Source organism: Cydia pomonella, chromosome 1 (genome assembly GCF_033807575.1).
Source record: "Cydia pomonella isolate Wapato2018A chromosome 1, ilCydPomo1, whole genome shotgun sequence".
Classification (NCBI taxonomy): Eukaryota; Metazoa; Arthropoda; class Insecta; order Lepidoptera; family Tortricidae; genus Cydia; species Cydia pomonella.
The window spans coordinates 1,174,752-1,199,728 of NC_084703.1; the positions used below are offsets into that span (position 1 = coordinate 1,174,752).

Here is a 24,977-nt window from a genome sequence, read left to right on the forward strand (position 1 = left end):
TATGTCAAAGTGACAAGGATTAAGTTCGAATACAGAAAAATCTTCGTTGTTCCAATTTAACCTATATTTCCATTAAATAAAGTGCCCATGTCGGTGACTAGTGCAGCGTCGAGCACTAGTACGTCTACCTTACGTATTTGCGTAAAAGATACATAAGTGACAATTCACGAACATGACATGGCGATGTGGGGTTAATTACAGTAACATATTAAGTATCCTTTTTTTTTATTCTTATGCTATTTATGTAAATAAATATGAATAAAAAGTCGTTATGAATAAATCACGAAGTTTTCAACCTTTTTTTCACTTAAGGGGCCTACTGTTTACCAGTTCGCCGGACGATATCGGCCTGTCAGTTATTCGCAAAAGCTGACAATCGCGAATAACTGACAGGCCGATATCGTCCGGCGAACTGGTAATCAGTGGGCATTTTTATAACCAAGAATATATAATATTTTGAGGGAGAAAAATTTTAAAAATCTACGGGTTGATTCACTGGCACAGACAGCATCAAATATACGGTGACAACCAAAGTGGCCAAATATATCTTAACACACCTCTGTTGCCATAGAAACAAGTATTTGTTCCTATAATATTGGCCATATTTGCCGATTTGATGCCGACTGTACGTTACAGCTCTGGTTAAAAACTCCTGTTAAAGATGAAGGAAATAAATGAAACGTTCATATGAATTTAAAACGGGTAACAGTAAAATAAAGTTTTAGTTTTGAGTGTTACGGATTGATTAGTGACAGGATCGCTGGCCAGCAGAGCAGCGTGTTTATGCTATTGAGGCTTATTGTACAAAAAGCTTTTCGCTTTGTACCTAAATTCTGGATTAAATTCGGAATACGCGGAAAAGGTTGGAGAAGTGCGTAACGTAAGTCAACATTTAAAAATGTGACTTGAATCGACCGGGATATAAACCTTGATTACCTTTTATCCAAAAGAGCGTCTACCATCTATGACACCCACCCGCTATCTCCAGTTACCCGTGAAGATGCATGTAACTGCGAGGGGACACATTTTTTTTTCTTTCGGAGCGATTATCTCCGAATATATTCACTTTATCAAAAAATGTTTCTTGAAAACCCCTATTAGTTTTGAAAGACCTTTCCAACGATACCCCACACTCTAGGGTTGAAGCGAAAAAAAATTTTCACCCCCACTTCACGTGTAGGGGAGGTACCTTAAAAAAAATTTTAGATTTTATTGTACGACTTTGTCGGCTTTATTGATTTATATATCCATGCCAAATTTCAGCTTTCTAGCACTAACGACCACGGAGCAAAGCCTCGGACAGACAGACGGACATGGCGAAACTATAAGGGTTCCTAGTTGACTACGGAACCCTAAAAGTAACCACGGTTTATATCCCGGTCGATTTTAGTGTAGTGAAACTAACCGTGAATCATTCAGAACTGTTATATAAAAAGTGATGTTCTAAAAATGTTATTCGCATTCATCTTGTCATCAAAATAAATAATTTCGATTTATATGTTTTAGTTAAAAAAAAAAAACAAATTGGAAATCTGCGGCTGGACACCTGCATATGAGCTTAGTCACGGAATGGCTGGTTAGAATTATAATATGAACAGAACGCATTTATTCCCTCACCTCGAATTAATTCTGGGCATCGGAGTTTTTATCGCACGGTAAGACGTTAGCGAGCTATGGAGTCGACATCAGTAATAAAATTAAACTCATATTCATACTCATACTCATTCATTTATTGTTTTTAATTTTAAAAGCTAGTTTGAAACTATATATTATTGTGTATTTTAAACTGTAATATTGAATATACATGCGTGTAACTAAGTGTAAAACTGTTATATAGTAATAATATAATTTTATTATTAAAGACAAGAACGTTAATGAGTTTATAAACGATCCTTTAATTTTGTCGTGGAATATATAAATATTACAAATTAATAATTACTTACCGTATTTTGTATTGATTATATTACGAAAATCCATAAAAAAAAACAATATGTACAATGTAATTGTTTATTAAAAGAGGTAAAAATAATGTGTGTACAAATCTACAAAAAAAATGTCTTTATTAATATTTGTAATATTTATATACTGAAAGTAAAATTAAAGAATCGTTATAATATCGATTATATTACTATATTATATTACTAAGAGGTAAAAATAATGTGTGTACAAATGTACACCAAAAAAGGTCTTTATTATTATTTGTAATATTGATATACTGAAAGTAAAATTAAAGAATCGTTTATAAACTCGTTAACGTTCTTGTCCTTGATAATAACATTAAAATAACGAATAAAATAAATGAATAAGTATGAGTATGAATATGAGTTGAATTTTATTGCTAATGTCGACTCCATTGCTCGCTTACGTCTCAACGTGCGATAAAAACTCTAATGCCTATAATTATTGCACTACGTTGCCAATCGGGGGACACCCCTACGCTGCCACCAACCATATTATTTACATATACGTGTAATAATATAAACAGTTTGAAACATACCTTCTGCCGCGGGCCGAGCCTCCTATTCAGGTAGTTGGAAATACTTTTCATAATACTCTTCCGCCGTCTCTCTCTCGCCAGCTCCGGGTCTGAGAAAGAGGGGGTGACTTGCATTAAGGGGGGCGCGGGGCGGGGAGGCGGGGGAGGGATCTCTGGAGGCGGCGGTAAGGGGGGCGGGGTCGGTAAGGTCGGAGGCGGGGGGACAGGCGGGGGCACGTTCGAACAGGGTGATACTTTGGTTCTCCTCGTAGATTTCCTATTCAATCTCGGCCCGCTCCCTAACCGCTCTAAGACCAGTCTTCTGACCACTTCCGTCTGTTCCTCTCTCTCTCTTTTTATCTCCTGCACTTTGTCTGTAGTGTTTAAAGGGATTGGACTCACTGGTGATACAGAACCAGAGCTGAGCATCAAAGACACTGATAGGTCTATGCTTCTCGACGGCGAGTCTGTGCTTCTAGAGTAGGATAAGTTGATGTTATCGCTCGCAGATCTGCAGATAGCCGGGGAATATACTAATAAACACGGAGCGAAGTTGCTTGAGTTGTAAATTGGTGCGTTTGGAGATTTCGGAGTTTCGGGCGCGAGTGGCGGAGATTCTGTTTCTTCATTTTTTGTCTCTAAAGGTGGCGATACGTCTGAAAGCGATAAGGAGTCTATCTTTATATCCGGAGACAGAGAATCTTTGTTATCATCTTCGCCCTTCTCAGGTTTAGGCTCTTCTGCAGGGATTGCGACCTTAGGCTCTTCTAAAGGCTCGGTTTCAACAACTTCAGTCACAGCCAAAGTCGGTTTACACACCGTTTCAAAACTCCTCTCAATGAAGTTCATGGATCTATCGTTGCTGGGTGAATACTCAAAGTCATCTACCAATTCCATATACCCTTCGTTGCGGGGGGTAACTGGAGTCTCAATTGAAGGATCCTGTTCACCTTCATCGGCGAATTCGAAATGCTCCAAAGCGTTGGAATACACCACAGGTTCTGGGCTGGTTTTCCCGCAAACATGTGAAGAAATCGTTGATATATTTTTAGCGTCGTGAACAGTTTTTAAGCCGCTCAGTTTCCTTGGTTTATTTCGCTTATTGTCTTCTAGACATTCGTCCAAAACAGCGCTTTCTGCCGCCCAATCTGATAGCTCAGTTTCTGTCAGAGCTAATGTGGTTGCGTCTCTACAAGACTCCGAAGATTCAGACTCAGCCGCGACGACTGTGGGGCCGGTTTCAGTCGCTGTCCCGGACGCTTTCTCCGTATCACTGTTAACTATAGTTAAACTATCTAGTTGAATCAATTCCCCGCCTTCATCATGAACTTCAACTCTCGGCACGGATTTAGGGGCCGTTTCTGTGTGCGATGAATCTGACAACGAATCTGAATCCAATTCCTTTTCTTTCTCTTTAATTGTCTCTTCTCTCCACTCTTTTTTGACCTCTCTAGACAAGAGATCAACGGGAGCATCATCGCAGAGATTTTTAATGATATCCGGCATGGGTTGAGCCTTCTTTTCTTCTGTCTGGAAAGCGACTACTGGGCTTTGAGTGGTCGTGGCCGGGTGTAATAATTTTTGGAATTCCGTTATAGTGGATCTGAAGGCTTCAAATTTGGTGTCGAGTTGAGAGGTTGAATCAGATTTTCTGACAGCGGGAGGGGATGGTTCTCCGAGTAAGTATCTCCTTTTGAGTTCTAGAGCTCTTTTGGTAGCGAGCCCGCTAGCGGATTTAGTTTTGCTTAGAGGGTATTCTATAGGGGGCGGGGGTTCGGTGACGAGGATGGCGGGCGGGGTGGGTTGGGGCGCGGATTCCTCGGCGGCGAACTCGCTGTCCGTGGACACCTCGGTGGCGGACGACACGTCCTCGTCGCTGGAGGAGCTGTCCTCGGACTCCACCTGCGAGGGTTGCTTTATAGTGTGTGCCAGAGTCTCCCAACTACGGCCCGAGAACTACGAGCGCTGGCTTTTAAGGCCATTAAATCGATCGAATCGCTACAGACATGACCATGATACAGTAAAACAGTTATAAGACTGGATTTTGACTGGAAAAGACAAGTTTCGATTTTAAGCCAAGTACAGTCACGTCTGAAAACATCGACACGATCGAAGCGCCTTGCGCGAATGTATACTTACACGACTTTATGGCCCATATATTAGGGTAGTCTATACATATTTTTGGAATGTTGTCCGTATCGATATTTTCAGACGTGACCGTACGGTTAGCAGTAAATGTTGCTAAGCGAGCGAGATGTTCAGTTGAGTTAACAAACATCTTTACAAGCTGGCGTTATAAAAATATATTTATACGAACTTATTGCGAATGTCTTAGAGGAACCTTCATTATTAAGAGAATATTTAAGAGCGTCATTATTTTAAGCGCCAGCTTAGCTAATTTTATCGCTAACTGTAACATTTTTTGACGTTAGAAATAAAATTAATGTATTTGTACGTAAAAAGTACACTGAATCTGAGTTTTAAATCATTTTTTTTTTGTTTTTGAAAAAACGGAAAAGAAGGTACTTCTTATAATAATTAAGTCAAATAACGTGTATCTTTTAACAAAATATTTCTAATTTATTGAATATGATCTAGCTTTCATTGAAAATACCGTTTAGGCCGTCCGCGTCGCGTAGCGGGTGCCATTGTAGGTAAAGTTAGAACGCTCATACTGTTTTTCGTTAACCCGGTCACCCGCTCCGTGCACCCGCACCAGCTAGCGGACGCCCTGATCTCATCTTACTTGATGCGTTCAGCACATTTAATGAACATAAATGAAATGTTTTTAGCTGAAAACATCAAGTCATTTTAATTATTTATCATTCTTAGCAAACAAGGCAATAAAGATCATTTTCCTTTACACTTCACGCTAGTTAAGTATGAATTTATTATGAACAGCGTCAAAGGAAAATGAGGTTTATTCGACAGAAAAGTGCGCCGCAGCCATCCACACTAACTTACCGCCCTTCGTGATGGCAAGCCTTTCATAGTAATATCGAAACTCACTGCATGCGAATACGTAGTGCGGTCTCTGTCACACTTACCTACGGCGGCTAGGGGTGACAGAGAGCACACTATGTATTCGCGTGCGTCCAGTATTTGATTTTACTACAGATCCAACATCGCTTGAACACATTCCCAATATTTCCTCAATTTTCTATAAGATGCGGTGTCAAGCGATTTGGAACCCAACCGACCCATATAATACATAAATACATTAAGTGTTATAAAAACCCAAAACATAGTTATTTACATATATATAGACATATATACATTGGTGCTGGTACATACATATTTATATTCGGAAGCAGTTATTCGGCATAAATATACACTGTGTAACACCAGTATCCAGAAAGATTTTAACCGCGCATTACTGTGCCGCGCACTGGACCTCCCAACATCTTAGTTTAGGTACTAACATAGTAATTTAAGTATATTTGTAACTAACAAAATAGGTGACGTCCGAAAAAAATGTTTTTTTTTTTTTTTTAATTACTGAGGCCAAAAGAAGGAAAAAATGTTATATGAGTTGAAGTAAATTTCACCAAAAAAAATTTTTTTTATTGTATTTGTAGATAAAAAGTAAATGTTATGGTAAAACTGGCGCTGAAAATTCATTTTTACGATTTTTTTGTTTGAAAATATAGTTTTTGCAGACGTTGTCACTTTCTGACATCTATCAATAAGGATATTTAGACTACGCCCCATAATGTTATCAGCGCCATCAAAAAGGCGTTTTCCACTAAGTTACAATAAGATGTTTTTTTAATTGGTATTAACTCTGAAACTAGGCGAAAACCAGAAAAGTTTATAAGACATTTTAGTCTCTAAATGTAAACAGAAATACACTGTTAAAATCTTTCGGTTTCCTCGTGTTACACCGTGTATAACAAAATAAACAACACATAAAGCGCCATCAATTGTTTTAAAAACTTGAGGTTTTTACACGAAACATTGAAAATTATAGGAAATCTTCGTCAGCGAGCGTCGAATGTATTTTTAACCGACTTGTTCTCCCAGAAGGAGGTTCTGTATTCGGTTGTGAGTTTTAATGTTGCTTTTACAATATTCTAAATCAAGGAATGGAAAATCTAATTCAGAATACAGAACGATGAACGATACAATAACTATTCTTTTCATGGAAAAATATGTGATAATAATTTTCGCACACATTTGGTACAGCCGAGTTCATAAATATGTATACATTTCTTCACCTTAATCCATTGCAATAAGGTAAAAATATGTATACATATTTATAAACTCGACTGTACCATTTTTAAATTACTAATTTGTATACTTAGGTCATAAGTTCTGTCAAAAAGGTTTTGACTGGTCAAAAAACGATAGGTACATATACCTTTTCATATATATGGGTTGAGAGCTTATTTAATGCTGAATTATTTACAATATAATTTCCGGTCTCAGTTTTGCATAATGCTATGTAATATTTGGTAAAATCTTGTAAAAAAACAGGCAAAAAATACGCGACCTGTCAGGGTGATTTCTATCCCCGTTTTTTTATTTTTCTTTTTTACATGGTTGAATATTACATAAAACAAAAGTTGAATTTTTTATCTTTCTTGAAATATATAATTCATGTGTATTGGTATTGGAAAAATAGCAACTGTACTTGTTTTACCAAACCTAGTCGTTGAATGGCAGTCTAAAGTTAGCGTGTCTCTGAAAAGTAACCTAAGTTTGAAAGGTATTGACTGAAATACAGACTTATCGGAGAACTAAATGCTGTTGATAAAATAATGTTCTAATAAAGTACGTTCATACAAATAAAGAATTGTACACTGTTTTTTTTTTAATCCATTTTATAAAGTAAAATTTTTCACAATACAGCCTTTTTTTTTTTTTTTTTTTTTTTTTTTTTTTTTTTTTTTTTTTTTTTTTTTTTTTTTTATTGATAAAGATGTTTACTTGACATTACAGTTGGACCAATGCGTCACGAAACTTAGACTAACAGCAATAATAATTATAAGTATTAACAATTATAAAACAATAATGGCACATTGACAAATTAAATTGGAACAGTTGAGCACCTAGCATCCATCGCCTCGCAGAATCTCAAGCATTCACTATACACTGCCGCCCATCGCCAAGCAAATAGATCGCATTCAGGCGTCGATGCCAGGAGCGCATCGAGCAGTGAGAGGGCGCGGGGCAGCGGCCAGCTCCTGCGCGGTACGGTGCGCGCCGGGCCGATAGGTCGCGTTGTCGTGGTTAATAATAATCCCAAAGTAAACAAGTTGTAAACAAAGACCCGATCTAAATTAATAGTACATTACGATACAAGTGCGAAAAATAGGAAATTCAAAACGAGTGGCGATAAATTAAAACACGACCGAAGGGAGTGGTTTAAATCGACACGAGTTGCGAATTACCTATTCGCACATGTATCGTACAACGTTTTACAGTACATTTGGCCCTTTAAATGTTCGACACAGTAACGTAATATGCTAATTTTCGCATTAGTGCTATAAAATAGCACCATATGTATGCAAGCTTTCAAATCATGTCAATTTTTTATTATCAAAAGCTTTGTATTTCATTTTATCAGTCTAAACCTTTGTAACAGAACTTATGAACCTAAAAAAGTATCTAAAAAAATAAATTTATAAAATTTCGTGTCTTTATTTAAAACAAAAAAAAATTCAGTGGAATAGACGTAAAAAACAACATTAACAAAAAGACACCCACACGTTCACAAGGCTCAAAACATCAAGTCTCCAGTAGGGCTAAGATGGTCGGCTTTATCATTTGCCACCGTGCCTGTCACGCTCTAACAAGTGCGAAAGTGACGGGCATAGTGACAAGTGATAAAAATGGAACCATGCTGCCACTGCAGGACGGTAGTTAGTGTGGGCACACTACACTCACCGCGGCCGCCGCCCGTGTTAGACCAGCGTGTACGGGTGATATCAGAGTTTTGAGTATTGACCACGTATGGCATACCGTCCACAGGCGTATTCAATATATATATATATACAGGGTGATTCAGGAGACGTGAGCAGGATCAAGCTTGAGCATTCAGTAAGTTATAAGCAACTGTTTCGTACCAGTATTTGTGAGATTAACGTTCTTTTATTTTTTACTGTTCAAAAAAAATGTTTTAATTTATTTACGCCATGTATGGTCACCCTTTTTGTTTTATCCATAACAAGTGACAAATTGAATGTCATCGGAGTCTGGTTACTTTTGAAAAATCGTATCTCACTCAAGTGTGACATTTTGTTTTCTTCATAATCAAACTGCTGTCATAACGGTTAAAGAGGTTTTATCTTTCTTAATTAAGTGTTGCAGGGTGTCCATGATTGTAGATTATCAAATTTGTCCTTCCCAAAAAGTTAAATAACAGAAATAAAGCGAGATTGTTTTACTTAAATATGATGATGAACGGTTCATTATCATTTACTGATTGTGTATGCTTAGTCCTGCTCACGTCTCATGAATCACCCTGTATATATATATATATATATATATATATATATATATATATATATATTAAAATTTTTATAATGAATGTATGAAATTAATGGATGGATGAATGCCCATAGGGCGGCGGCACGCGGACGACTGAGCGCACCTCTCCACCGCTTCCTTGGGCGAGCCGGGCAGAGGCGTTTGCGGATGACCTTATAGCAAACTACCCACTTTTAGAAAAAATAGCTTTAGACTTATTGTCGGCCGATATTGTAACAAAAAATATTTTAGACCTATTATGGGTGTTTGAGGCTCAACTTCTAGCAAACTACCCACTTTTAGAAGAAAAAAAAGTTTTAGACCTATTATAGGAATTGGATTTCTTGTTTTAAAATTATGTATATAATTATTATTACGCTAAAAATATATTTTCGTTAAAAAACCTAATAACTCTTTGGCAACATTTAAGATCTCGTATATTTTACTTTGGTATATTTTATATATTTTTTTATTGAGATTCATAATTCAGTCATATAATGTAGCTTCATTTAGTATCATTTTTATTTTTGTTTCTTGCTATTTAACTATTTTCAAATCTTATAGGTTCAAAATAAATTTTTTACGCTTTTTAATTTTATTCTTCTCTAAGAATAATCTAAAGCGTTTGTAGTAATATTTCAAGTAAATCAACTTCTCTTCGATATAATTATACTCCATAAAGCTATTATTTATATATGTATGTATGTATGTATGTATATTTATGTATCATATTATTTATGTACGTATAATTTTATATATTTTTGTGATATTTTTTTGTCATTTTACTCTGTATTCTGACCCTGCACCAATTAGTATATTTCGGTTTGGCTCATGGTTGACTGGTAGAGAATGCCTTCTGGCATTAAGTCCGCCATTTGTACTCTTCATGTATTGTGCAATAAAGTTTAAATTAAAAAAAATGTACTTAGATACATTTATGTACAGAATAATTTTTATACCAAACTTTGCACAGTTAATTATATAGGTCATACTTTTATTATAAGTAAACATTTTAATTTGAATAAAAAAAAAATTGGCTATTTCATACATTCCGGCTGTGGTGTCGCTGATTGCTATGGGACAGGAACTTTGTTTTGTGATTTCGTCATTGATCCCGAGATTAAAGTTGTTTAGTATGACTTTGAAATTCACTATGCAGAGTATGGCTGGTGAAAAAAAGTTTACATGTATATATTTGACACAAAGATATTTGTTTTCTTATTAATTAATGAGATATTTTATGTAAGCAAAAAATAAAAAAATATATACATCAGTTTTTTTTTATTGAACCTTTTAAGTTTATTTATCTTTATTAGTCTTAATTCTTGATAATTCATAGTTAATATAATTTTTTTAAATTTTAATTTAGTGTAGATTTTAATTTATAGTGATTTTAAACTTGGTCATTTTTATCGTTTCTTTTATCAGAGCTTTTTCTTAACCCGATCCGAGTCCGATTTTGTCGTTTCTTTTTTATCGGCACGCCCTATTTCATGTCTATAAAAACGTTTCATATTTCTTTAAAAAAAATATTCGACATATTTTTTAAATCATATATTAAAAAATATATATAAAATTGCATTTTTTATTTTATTGCATCTGGAACGCCTACTAACATGACATATTTTTTTTTAATTTCGCTACCTAAAGGTAGAGAAGAGATCGCTTTTTAGCGATAAGACCGCCTGTTGTTCACCTCTTCTTTATGTGTTGTATTAATTGTATTGAGGTGTGCAGTAAAGAGTATTTCTATTGTATTGTATAATATTATTTCAACTCTCAGTTTTTGCACCTATTTCATTCAATTTTTTTTTTTAATAAGGAAACCTTATTTAATGTTTATATTAAAGTTTTTTAAAACTAAAACCTTATTTCTTATTTTCTTAATATCTCATCCGTTTCTAGTCCGATTTCCAAGATTCTTTTTTGTCCGTAAAGCCCTATCCCCCCCCCCCCCCCTGCCCGGTCACGCGACGGCGCAGCGCGGTACCTCGCTGCTGTCGGTGGGGGGGCGCGCGTCGGCGGGCACCTCGCGGCGGCGCGCCTCGCGCGCCAGGCGCATGCGCGAGCACGACTCGCCGCCGGACGACTCGGCGCCTGCAACGGATGTTACGGATACCTTTGTGTGGCATAATAGGGTTTTTTCCAATTTTTTGAAACGCTTGTATTACCTTCTATACTCACTAAAATTCAACTTTTATAATAAAAACTGCTTTAAATATGTTAAATTAACAAAATATATTTTGACAGATGCTTTCGCGCCCAAAACGCTCTTTGAAAATTATGTGACGTCACAGTTTACGGTTTGACACATAACTACATACGCACGTAGAAGATACGAACTGTCGACTGACATTTGTCATTTGTTGTTTATCGCCTAACTGTCAACAGTGTCAATCCGAGAGTTGTGACGTCATCAGAATCTTCAATGACGTTTTGACTTTGGTCACGTGACGTGCGCCAAAAGATATTTTAAATTCAATATTTACAAAAATATGGTCATTACAGGTCCCCTCAAAGTAGTTTAACATGTTCTTATAATCCAAAAGAATTTATTGGGATACAATTCTGCCCTAAGATTTGTTGATGGAAACAACCCTATTATTGAAAGTCATAATGTAATGACAGTCATATTATCATTAGCAGACATAGGAATCTGCGGGGCAAAATTGTTTGACAAATAGGGAGTTCCTTTATCGATAAACTCGACTATCGATACTAGTTCTATATACTGGTGATCACTCAAGGGTTTGCTTGTAAAAATATGTTTTTATTAAGAGTAAACAAATAATTAAATAACAACTCAATATACTCTTCTTTGTTTTTAAGACAAGACAAGACAATTTTATAATTTTACTCATACACTCAGAACACTACTTCAGGTAGTCTATTAGTACTCACCCTCGGGTCCGGTGGACAGGTCGTCGTACCCGGACGAGTCGTCCGAGTACAGCGCCGGACGGATGTGCGGCAGCGCGTCCGGGGAGCGCCCGCCGGACCGGTCCGACGCCGCGTCCGTGTACTCGTCCGAGCTCGACTCGTCCTCGTCGCTGTTGGATACAACATTTTTATGTTAGTAAAAAACGGCCAAGTGCGAGTCGGACTCGCCCAAGAAGGGTTCCGTACCATTTATGTGAAACTTCGTAGCCGATAACGTGGAATTTCCACTTTATAGCACCTACGAACACAGAACCTTCCTAGAAAGTCGCTGGTAGTCAACAAATACATACATACTCGTACATATACACGCCTATTTTCCGGAGGGGTAGGCACAGGCCACGGATTTCCACTTGCTAGGATCCTGACATACCTCTTTCGCTTCCTTCACTCTCATAACATCCCTCATACACGCTCGACGGTTTAGGGTGGCTCTCGGCCTGGTCTTTCTTCAGGATTTCCTCGATTTGATCAGAGAAAGTCCGCCGAGGCCTACGACTTCCAGCTCCCTCTTCTACTTCTCTCTTAGTAAGTACTTAGGTAAAACATCTAGTTTTCCCCAAATGACTGCCCCGTAACACAACATGCCGTAAATGTGGCCGAAGTAGACTAAAGCTTAAATATATATTTATCTCTGTCTAACCTCAGGCCGGGCGCGGCGCTCGTCTCGCTCTGTAGACAGTTGCGGTCGGTCCACTCGTCTTCGTCTATCTCCCTCGCTCCGTCCGAGAGCTCGATGCTGATCCGCTCGGGGGTGGGGGTGGGGGGCTCGGGGGCGGCGCCCGCGTGCCGGAGGCACACTAGGCGGCTGCCGTAACGCTCCATTGCGTAACTCCTATATAAAAAAAAAGATAATTTTACATAAATGGCAATAATATATTCACGTGTAAATTGTCAGCCCAGGTCAAAATGTCAGCCGACGTCGACAAAGATGTGACCTGAGGTTTTGTTATTTACTGGCCGAAGTGTGTATTAGTACATTACTATAGAGGACGGGAAACGAAGGGTTGCAGGCCAAGTAGATATAGACGGCCGAGCGTGTCGAGGATGGATAGGGATACGCGGCTGGCAACCCCGTTTCTCGCCGAGATTTAATGCTTTTCTCAAACTTGCAATGAAATTGCAATTCGTTTTATTCGTAGGTTTACACGTAGGGGTGACAAAAAAGTATACGAAAAAACTTCGCGTGATTTGTGCACAAGCCCAAGTTCGTTTAGTGCAGCGGGGCAAAAGTTGATGTTTTTTTTTTCGTGTTTATTTAAGCGACTCACCCAGGCCGCAGCACGGCCTTGCACACGGCGCAGCGGAAGCACGCGCGGTGCAGCTGCAGGCCGTCGGCCGTCACGCGCTCGGCGGCGAACACGCGCGTGCCGCACGCCGCGCACTGCACGCCCGCGGACGACGGCCCGCGCCAACTCTTCTTCTACAAAACAAATAATTTTTAAGAAAAAAAAACCGACTTCAATAAGGGAGACCGGTGAGAGAAAGATTATTATACAGGATGACCTTAGCCATTGGACAAACCCTGAAATCCCACGTAGGGTTACTTCTCAGGAATGCTCTGACGTTAATATTTTTTAATTAGAACAAAAGATAAAAAAATAAATTTTTCGAACAAAAGTTATTTGCAATAATCGACAACAAAAAGAAACACACTGTGTTAATCTTTGGCAGTGTTTTTGACAATTTGTTCGAAATTTTTGATAATGATGACTTTTTTCAAAAGTCAGAAGTACGGAAGGCGGAGGTAAGGATATAAATCTCCATGTACCAAAAAGTGTCATCAAAAAAACCTTTAATAGGTGGCGCTACAACACCTAGAATACTTGAACAAAAAAATCAAATCATAGACAGCGCACTTCACTCCGTCAATAGCGCCTAGGTTCTTAACTACTCTAGCGCTACTCTGGAGAGATTTGGAACTATTATTTTATAGCTGACAGCTGGACACTTTTGCAACAATTCTACCATAAGAGATGTCACTCCTCTTAATTCCACACTCCATAGTCAGAAGCTTATTAGTGTCATAAATAAAAAAAGATAATCAAAAAGGTCGATACTATTCTTTGAAGATATTACCTTAGGAGCTACTAACACATACAGGCTGCTCCAAAGTAACAAATGGTAATTTGTTAATTTCTTCGAATCCGCTACACCGGTTGTTATGATACTTTGTACACTGGTTCTAAATACCCTAATGCATATGTACATTTCGGCTTTGTCCAATGGCTAGGGACACACTGTATTATATTTAAAAAAAGTCTTGGAATTCTGATCAGCATCAGCAGTTCCACTTCATCAAATGTCACTTTTTTAAATGGAAATGTTTGATTTGTTGATGAAAATACAAAAATCACTATATGTATGCCTTTCACATTTGAAGAGTTCCCTCGATTCTACCATCAGATCTCGCACTTGACAAAAATTTGTATCGTAAACCTAATTTGCCTAACAAACATAAGGAAGACGACAAATCGCCAAGCGGGAACTATGCGTCGTTGAAGAGTTCCATTCTGATCAGCATCAGCATTTTCACTTCACCAAATGCCACTTTTTAAATGTAAATGCTTGATTTGGTAATGAAAATATAAATATCACTATATGTATGCCTTTCACATGTGAAGAGTTCCCTCGATTCCTCATGGATCGCATCATCAGAACTGAGTTATGACAAAAACGGGACCAATCTGTACATAATAATATATAGATTCAATCAAAAAAAATATTTTTGAAATCGGTCCAGAAATGTCGGAGTTATGAAGTAACAAACATTAAAAAAAAACATACACCCGAATTGATAACCTCCTCCTTTTGAAATCTTAAAGTCGGTTAAAAAGTAAAAAAAAAAAACTTTTTAATACAGTTGGTCAAAAAGTGCTACTTTACGTAGCTGTTTAGCGTGCGGAAAGTTGGATCTCGTGAACTAGCGCTGTTTATTTTTCCACTTGTTCCAATTCATGACTACTTATTGATGAGTGTTAATGTTAGTTTCCTTTAAAAGTCGTAATCAACATAAAAACCTACTGTTCATGTAAAAATAATAAATATAAGCATATTTCATTACTTACCTCTTCATCATTATAACACGTTTATTTTTTAATATTGAATATTGAAAAACCGTTCTTAATAAGTTGTCTGAATGGAACGGAATAGCTGCCGAAACGCCTGTCAAAGCAGAGGCGTTTTTTACTGCAAGAATGTTTTAAGTTTCCAAAGGAATCATTCGATATTGTTTTCATACAATTTAAATATACGATACACAAATAATCGTAAATAACGATACTTAGGTAATAATAGTATGAAATTTTATATTTACACTTGTTTCTGTTTTATAGAACATGCATAAAAAAAAGTACTTGATATTTTTCTTATTTTTTCACAACTGTATTAAAAAACGTCGTTCACTACACGTGCGGAAATGTCATTCTTCACTCGTCCATATCTCGGTACTCGTGAAGTAATGACATACTTTCCGCACTAACATCGAAATGTACTTATTTTTAGAGAAAAAGGGACGCGTGAGGAAATATTTTTAACCTTTTCGCCGCCATTGACTTGATATGAAGTCAGTACATTTCATCCCCAACACGCTACAAATTCATATCAAGTCGTGGTTTCGGTCAAGTTTGTATACGTGCAATTTTTGACGTGGCATTGTTAACCCCGACTCGTACCTACATCTCTAAGGATAATTTAATATCTTTTTTTTATATTTTATCTCTGACACTTAGAGACGTATACATCTCTTAAGAATTTTAGTATTTGTTGGTTTTTTTTATCATAGTTTTTTTGTGTAATTTGACATTTAGAGACAGTATACATCTCTAATAAAGTATTTATTATTTCATCGATTCCATATTTGTAATTGTTTTTTTGTAATTTTTATTGTTTGTAAAATGGACATGTAAAAGTGCCCCTGTGGCCTATTTGCTGAATAAATGTTTGATATTTGATACCAATGAGTTTTTCGGCAGATGCCAGTAAATTTACTGTGGCTACGAAGTTTTTGAAATTCTCTTTGCCAATATCCATATTTGTGTCGCGCACGATAGGCGTGGCGTTCCAAGGGTTAAATGAATATTTTTTATTATAAAATATATCTCTTACCTCTTCTTTAGGTTGAATTTTAGCGTCCGGTTCTTCCTTTTTAACAAATTTGGTGGCCAGGTTGGCGACCTAGAAAAGTAATTAATAGAATCAGGCGTTACTTTGCGGAAATCCATGCTAATTAAAGCAAGAAAATATTACTTTGCTAATCCGCGAGAAAATAACGTGTTAGTCAATCAGTGCTAACCCGTTATACTTACTTGCGTATTTTTACATGCAATTAATGTTCCCACCCTCCCACCGCAAAAATAAATACGCAAATAAATATAACAACCCACCACCAAAAATACAAAACTCGACACGACTGACTCAGTCAGTTGCCGGGTGTCAGACCGTCAACATCTCCAGCATCTCCTGAGGATGCCTCGTAGAGAGGCGAAACACGTGTCGAGTTTTGTATTTTTGGTGGTGGGTTGTTATATTTATTTGCGTATTTATCTTTGCGGTGGGAGGGTGGGAACATTAATTGCATGTAAAAATACGCAAGTAAGTATAACGGGTTAGCAGTGATTGACTAACACGTTATTTTCTCGCGGATTAGCAAAGTAATATTTTCTTGCTTTAATGACCTAGAAAAGATAAATACATGACAAATATATACCGTGTTTTTATTTAATTCCGATAACTCCGGGGTATGGGTAAAGTCAAAGTCTTATTGCGTATCACAAATCACATTCGATGGAACAGATGGTGTAGAAGTACATGTGACGGGGTCTCTATTGTTTCCCATGACATATTAACTTTTTGACCGCCAAAGACATCATATCTAAAAGTCAAGATTTCTCTTTTTAAAGCCTTCTGTGTATCTTTCTACTCATGTAGCCTGTGGGTCAATTAAATAAATCAATAAATATTATAGGACATTATTACACAAATTGACTAAGTCCCACAGTAAGCTCAATAAGGCTTGTGGTATTTATAAATACTTAAATACATAGAAAACACCCATGACTCAGGAACAAATATCCATGCTCATCACACGAATAAATGCCCTTACCAGGATTTGAACCCGGGACCATCGGCTTCATAGGCAGGGTCACTACCCACGAGGCCAGACCGGTCGTCAAAATTATACGCAAAGAGCGTACAGCGATCTTCGCGTCCAATAAAATAACGCGTTCCGGGTGCTGATGGGGCTGCCGCGACACTGTAGCGCGTCTGGCATGTTTGCCGAAGCCAGGACAGACGGCTTCGCGGCCGTCATGAGGAGAAGGTGTGCCTCGCTCATGTCCCGTCTGCGCGGCAGTCCCAATCGCATCTTGAGCGTGTTTGCTAACCGCTGGAACAACCCTATGTTAGCCCGGTGGACGTCCATGCATGTTGTCAAACACTGCTGACCCTATGTTGTGCTTATTATGTTTATTTATTTATTTATTTTATTTTACTTTTTAGTCGTAAATTGTAATGCTAGTTAAGAACATCAATTAATAATTAGTTTTTAAGATTAACTAACAAGATTGTACGGGCTCTGTCTGAAATAAATGTTTTTATTATTATTATTATATATGACGCGCGCGGCTACAGCCCAATATCAACCTTCATGCGTACCGACAAGGTTCACGATTACGCGCCGCGTGCGATAGGCGTGGCGTTCAAAAGGTTAAGTCATAATGTATTGTTTGTCCGCATTTTCGTTAGTCATAATTTGGTTTTTCTCAGAAACGCGTAACTTTTCAGGATTGGCATGAAACAAACCTAACCTATCTATAGGATAACCTTACGAAAATCCTGAAAAAATAACGATTTCACAATTATGACTGATGATAATCTGACTATCATTAATGACTTTCAATAATTATGTCAAACAAAGGGGTCCGACATGTGCCGCCCTGCAAGGGCACAACAATGTACGAGTAAGAGGACTAAATCTAATTTAACAATGAGAAACCAATAACCTAAACATTTCAATTAAATACATGAGTTCTAGCATAAACCATTAGTATTACCATCAATCATTAGTATTCCCTTCAAAATATTCACACCTCTTTCCCTTCCTTCACTTTCATGACATTCCTCATACACGCTCGTCGGTTTAGGGTGGCTCTCGGCCTGGCCTTTCAGGATTTCCCCGATTAGATCAGAGAAAGTCCGCCGAGGTCTACCCCCTCCAGCTCCCTCTTCTACTTCTCCCTTATACAGTCTCTTTGTTAACCTTCTTTCTCTCATTCTTTCCACGTGTCCAAACCATCAACATACCTTTCTCAATTTTTGTCACTACATCTTCGTTCAGTCCACACTTTTCCCTTATCCAGTGAAGGAAGCGAAAGAGGTATGTCAGGATCGTAGCAAGTGGAAATCTGTGGTCTTTGCCTACCCCTTCGGGAAATAGGCGTGATTATATGTATGTATGTAAAATATTCACTTAGAAATATTTAAGTTAATTTAGTTACCTTCTTGGTGCCGTGGTCTGGACGGCCAGAGTCCTTGAGCTTCTGGTCCAGCTTCTGCAGCGTCTCGTCTATTTCACCCCACTTCTCCTCGTTATCGCCCTCCTTTAGACGTTTCTGGCGGCCTAAGAACTGCGAATAAGAAAATGAAGAACGTTTTCTTTAAGTAAAATGACCTTACTTAAGGTTTTAAAGCATTTTGCCTCCAGAGCCCATTAATTTTTTCGAATTTTTGCAAACGATGCTATTAAGCTTAGAATAAATTTAAAACCCAGACCCATATGGTGAAAATTTGCTGCCTATGGATGAGGCCTTGGTGGCTCAGATGGCAGAGCGCTGGAGTATCGATCCAGAGGCCGTGTGTTCAAGTCTCACCCAAGGCAGTAATTTTTCCACTTATAAATTGATTCTTCCATACTGTATATCTTAAACGCATCGGAATCTCAAGTTATACAGAGGATTCACTAGTAACAACGTGGTAACCTATAATAAACTTAAAACTTTTTAATTAAAAAATATATATACCTGTTCCCTGTCCCACTTCGGCACGCGCTCGGCCGCCCTCGGCTCCGGTCGGCCGAGCTTGTTTTCAAGTATCTTACGTTCTATCTCCCTCACATTCCAGTCGTCTCGCTCTATCTTGCCGACGGATCTGGAAAAAATTGGTTGTTAACCTTTTGAACGCCATGCGTATCCTGCGCGGTTCGTCATCGTGAAACATGTCATGCTAGGTTGTTAAAAGTTTGTTCACGTAGTGTGTTTTTTTTTTTTCGATAAAGACATTGAAATCTATCTTTTTTCTTCACCACATCCGTTCGTAAAGAATCTGTTTATACTTTAAAACCTCATGAGAAAGTTGCATTTTATTCACAGGAGTGGCAAAGTATTCTGATGCACACTTTTGTTATCATATCTGTTGATAAAACTTTCAAGTTAATACAACTATCAATGATAAATAAATATTAATTGTTTGTAAATGTTTATTTGAATTGTTTTACATTTAGTACGGTTATTTCCTTAGATTGAGTGAAATAAAATATATTATTAAAAAATCTATAACATACCTTACCTCACCTATAAGAAGTATTAGAACAACTTATCTTTTTTTTCAGAAAATATTTGAATCTGTTTTAATTCCTAGTAGAAACACTATTATATAAATTATAAATTGAAACTGGCTTTTGCTTATACTCTGTATCTCTAGGTATTTAAATAAAAGTGAACAAACAATTTGTACATTTTCGGGTAGTTACAACATTTACTGGTTAACCAACCAAATACAAAACCGCCTGGATCTGTCACTGAACGACCTGACTTTGACCTACATTATCTGATCATGTAATGTTTTCATCTACCCTGGCTTAAGGCGCTATTTGAAGGTAGATTTTGTTTACGTATATTTAAATACCTACCTACCTAAAGGTCCAGATAGTCTGGAAAAGCTCATAATCACTAGACAAAAACCACATTTCAAAAGAGCATTGGTGAAGTGTGTGCACAGTCGTCACGTCCCTCAGCCACGAGGATACGACAAGGAAGAGAGACCTAAAGATACAAAGTATAGTATATGGCATTTATTTAAGTTAAGCCTTACCTCATCAAATCCTTAGGTTTGGACGCCTTCGGCGCGCTGACTGGCGCCGTGCCCGACAGCTCGGCGGCGAGCCTCGCCACGCGCGCGCCGCTGCCCGCCGCGCGCGCGCCCCCGCCCACGATACGACCCTCTTCCTATAGCAACGTAGGCAACATTAGCTTCGCTAACAACTTGCCAGCAGATTGTTTTTGAAGTGAAAACCTCTTTAGACGCGTTAGGCGTTTGTCGCGAGTTGAATGGTTTTTCCCGATCTCAAAAAAATACCAATATGCATGTCTATCTATGTACGTACATCCACAATATATGTTCATACTTTACAGAAGTATCGGTTACGGTACCGGTAACAGTGTCGCGAGTTGAATGGTTTTCCCGATCTCAAAAAAATAACAATATGCATGTCTATCTATGTAGGAACATCCACAATATATATACATACTTTACAGAGGTATCGGTTACGGTACCGGTAACAGTGTCGCGAGTTGAATGGTTTTCCCGATCTCAAAAAAATAACAATATGCATGTCTATCTATGTAGGAACATCCACAATATATGTACATACTTTACAGAGGTATCGGTTACGGTACCGGTAACAGTGTCGCGAGTTGAAAGGTTTTTCCCGATCTCAAAAAAATACCAATATGCATGTCTATCTATGTACGTACATCCACAATATATGTATATACTTTACAGAAGTATCGGTTACGGTACCGGTAACAGTGTCGCGAATCGCATGGTTTTGCTCGATCTCAAAAAAATACCAATATGCATGTCTATCTATGTACGTACATACTCGTACTTATATACAGAGGTATCGGTAACGGTAACTGTCGCGAGTTCAATGTTTTTTCCCCATCATAATAAATGCCCAACGCGCCTAAAGAAGTTTTCACTTTTCTGATATCGTCGACACAATGACCAGACTGAACAGACCGTAGCGGAGATGACAGTCGAGAAAATTGCAATTAAAAGTGACGTGATCATTTTTTTAGGTTATTTAAGCTCCGATGAACGTTTTCTAAATCCTGACATTCCTGACACAGTTAGAGTTTGGGCCCGGACTAGTTCATTTCAAACATAGAGCGAATCATACTATACAAGGTGCCCGTGAGCATTGCGAGATTTTAACGGTGCATTCCTGATGGCAACAGAAGCAAAAAATGTAATATGACTTTTCGTGAAATTCGACAATTTTTTTTTTCTTTTTTTCCCTTTTTTTGAACACTCCTGTACATTAAACGTAATTTTTTATGATAAACACATAACCTAAAATTAACTAAAAAAATTTTTTTATTTGGGGGTATCCTCTCAAATACATTTTTAAAATTTTTCGATGTCAATCAATAGGTATGTCCAGACTAGACCTCAAAGTAGCAATACCGCAGTCATAAATGTATTTTGTACCGACTTATGGCGAAAGAACGATTTCGAACATTAAATCATCTCTGAAACTAATCCAGAAAATTTTGTACGACATTTTAGTTTCTATACACCGTGTTTTTATTGAATTTCGTTAACTTCGGGGTATCGGTAGGTACGTTTAAGGAAACTAAATGGCATAGTTAATTTTCAAATAAAAAAAAAAAATTTAAGTTTTTTTTTTACTATTTTTATTTTTATAAAAAGTAACTAAATGTTGCATATAGCGTTGTTGTAACACGGGCATTGCATTTAACTCAACCAAACAATTGAAAACTGTGACATATCAATGTCATTTCGAACGTCGATCGTCCGAGATAGTACTTAAGTTTAGTAGCAAATGTATGAACTCGCACTAAACACTAATCAATAAGTAAACAGGCCCTAATGTAAGTGTACACGCTCGTAAGGGCCTTATAAGATAAAAATTAATGATTGATTATCTCCGAAATGGAGTTAATTAGAATATCGGTATCTTTGAGAAAGTTACTTAATTTAAGCTCAGGAATGCACCCTCGAAATTAACGCAAATCAAAAAAAACACGGTGTATATTACCAGGAATGCTTAGTTAAAATGTTTCGCAATGCTCACGGGCACCTTGTATTTGTCTTACGCCAGTACTAACAACCAAAAGAAAGGGATGAGTATACTTTTCTTGATTCTTACTGGCTGATTGTGTTTGCCAGACTATATATTTGACCCCGAGATAGGGTCAAGCAGATCACATATGGTAATAATGTGCGTACGTCAAATAAAATGTCAATCCCGTCACGTCAATGACTACTTTCAAAACATTACTTAGTGAAATGCCTTTACTGTGTTATTAATATTTTTCTTGCATCTTTGTCAATCTTTGGCATTTCTGTGGTAAAATCGTTTCATCGGTGAAGTTCGATGACTTTCAACGTCTGTTGTGAAAGAACAATAAGAAAGAAAATCCGTAACATGGCGAAGGCCAAATAAAATCTTTTCAGTCAATCAGTTATGTATCGACCAGTGGCGGCGCGTCACAAATATTCGTAGGGGGGAGAATCAACTTTTTAGCGTCACTCGTTGCCATGGTTACGATTAGTTGTCCAGGGGACAAAAGTTCATTGAAATACTGATTTTATGGTACTTAAATGTATTAAACTTGCGTTTTTGTGGTCGTTATAACCAATGTCCATAATGGACCCCCTACTAAGCATGTTAATAGAACGGCATACAACGTCTCTTCAAACAAACTGTGCCACTGTTGTCCCTTGGACAACGGGACAGGATAACAAAACAAAAAAAGTTGATTCACCCAGGGAACCCGAAGCTAATTTTACTTTCCTTTTCTTCATGATCCGATCGTGAAAGTACTCAACGGTCTGAAATTAGACAAGCCGGTGGGAATCGAGTTCTTAGAAACGACCCGCCACTGGTATCGACGAAACACAAACTGTTAGAAAAATATCAAACGACAAGTGATTTTGACAATTTATACCTAGGGGAGTATCTACTGTCAACGTAAAATATAATGTTAGTACAACAACAGTGAATACAAAACAAAACATGTACAACAAAAAAATGTAAGTTGTAAAACAGTGACTGTTAGAAGATAGCAAGTAATAAATAAGACAAGATATTTCATCGTTTCACAATATTCACAATTTGTAACTTAGTTCAAACGTATTAGATTGTTATTCGTAATGAATATAGTGCCATTTTTTATTACTTTCACAGGTAGAGGTGGAATCATGCAAGCGAAATAAAAATCCTAAAGTAGGACCAGAATCTGTGAATTAAGATCAGAGCTCATGAAAGCAGAAGCGGCCCACAGATGACCAGTTCGCCGGACGATATCGGCCTATCGTTAGATCTTCAATTGACCCTTCACTAGAGGTTCAAATTTCCCTGGCAAATAAATACTGTTTTTTTTTTTCTTTTATGGCCGAGTTGGAGGTTCAACAAATATGTCGGTCATAATGCCTTGAAACTGTGAAACAAACCGTATATACAGCAACACTCTCAATTGACCATCGATAGACCTTAAGCCTTTGCAATAAGGCTTACGAATAATCAGTTAAATTCCTCGACGATACTTCAAGACGTATACTTCGGCTATTTTCATTGCAACTCGTACTACGGGCTAGTCCTTTGGGGTGTTATTACTGGCAGGTTCTACCCAGTATAATCAAAAGATACTTTAAACCGGCTTAATTATTTTCACCATATTCCGTCTAAGCTAACTCTTGCGTCAATACAGTATTGAACGCCACCATAATCGACAAATTCCTGTCAGTATTTAAATAGCAAAGTATATCGTAACAGATATTTAATTAAATAATAATTCAGCCTATATACGTCCCACTGCTGGGCACAGGCCTCCTCTCATGCGAGAGGGCTCGGGCTATAGTCCCCACGCTAGCCCAATGCGTATTGGGGACTTCACATACACCTTTGAATTTCTTCGAAGATGTATGCAGGTTTCCTCACGATGTTTTCCTTCACCGAAAAGCTAGTGGTAAATATCAAATGATATTTCGTACATAAGTTCCGAAAAACTCATTGGTACGAGCCAGGATTTGAACCCGCGACCTCCGGATTGAAAGTCGGACGTCATATCCACTCGGCCACCACCGCTTTTTTTTTTAAATTAAAATTAAAGGTAAATTACGATATATTTGGTGCATTTGGTCTTCAGAGAGTGAATCTTTACGATGACTATTCAAAGAGTATATGACGTTGTTCGGCGCAGGGCGCCTAGCCATGATCTCAATCATATATCGACAAACACTAAACGAAACTGAGCGTCTGGATGACAGGGCCATGATAGCTATTTATAACGAGAGAACTCCAAGTTTTAGTACCCTTTTTGTACTATTTGGTACCTGAGATAAAAAATATTGAACCTCATGGTTATGTTCGCTGAGCGCTTGAACTGCCCCATGACTAAACACTGGGTAGAAATCATCACTGGCCAAACAAAGTGATGATTTCTACCTAGTGCCGCTAATAATTAATTAATTTAATTTATTTTTGTAATCATTTATTATGTTTGTAGCTGCTAAATTTGTTATTTAATCTATTTTTAGTATTTTTTGTAATGTGTCTTATGGGTGCCTGATATACCTGAAATAAATTATTATTATTTTTTTTATATAAGAAATATTGCAAATAAAGTGCTCAGCCATTCTGACGTCAGATTGACAGGACTAAGTCCATTTCTCCTAGTTGTTGGATATCGAATCCAACTTTTTGCAAAGATTTAGTACCTAATTTGTACCGGTCATGATGATTTTTCTTATTTTATTTTGACTTACCAAAAAAAAGTTACGGTTAGAATAAACTTTGTATATGTAAAGTTACTCGATCTCGTTATAGGGAGCGTGCATGAACTGTAGCAGGCAGCACAGGAGCCGTCAGATTTTTGGCGCGAGGCGTTAATGTGATGTTTTTTGTTCCGATGTAGCCCACAAGATGGCAGAACCTACTATGCACAAGAAAACACGTGACGTGTAAATGTACATGTTTTTGGTTTCGATTCAGGCCACAAGATGGCAGACCCTCCAACGCGCACGGTCCCTATAAATAGCTATCATGGCCGCATCCTGACGCTCACAA

The 24,977-nt window shown here is 37.6% G+C and overlaps 1 protein-coding gene across 3 annotated transcripts in view; it reads right to left on the minus strand.

Moving 5' to 3' along the window:
- LOC133526033 (F-actin-monooxygenase Mical-like) overlaps positions 1 to 24,977 on the minus strand; it is a 59,665-nt gene that overhangs the window by 19,106 nt on the left and 15,582 nt on the right. For all 3 annotated transcript variants that reach the window (XM_061862514.1, XM_061862512.1, XM_061862513.1), the window contains exons 9-17: positions 19,973 to 20,106; positions 18,904 to 19,030; positions 18,382 to 18,510; positions 15,992 to 16,060; positions 13,156 to 13,307; positions 12,528 to 12,719; positions 11,849 to 11,997; positions 10,938 to 11,044; positions 2,498 to 4,378 (exon numbers count right to left, since the gene is read on the minus strand). In XM_061862514.1, coding sequence (XP_061718498.1) covers positions 2,498 to 4,378; positions 10,938 to 11,044; positions 11,849 to 11,997; positions 12,528 to 12,719; positions 13,156 to 13,307; positions 15,992 to 16,060; positions 18,382 to 18,510; positions 18,904 to 19,030; positions 19,973 to 20,106 — 2,940 coding nt within the window. The remainder of the gene's footprint in view (positions 1 to 2,497; positions 4,379 to 10,937; positions 11,045 to 11,848; positions 11,998 to 12,527; positions 12,720 to 13,155; positions 13,308 to 15,991; positions 16,061 to 18,381; positions 18,511 to 18,903; positions 19,031 to 19,972; positions 20,107 to 24,977) is intronic.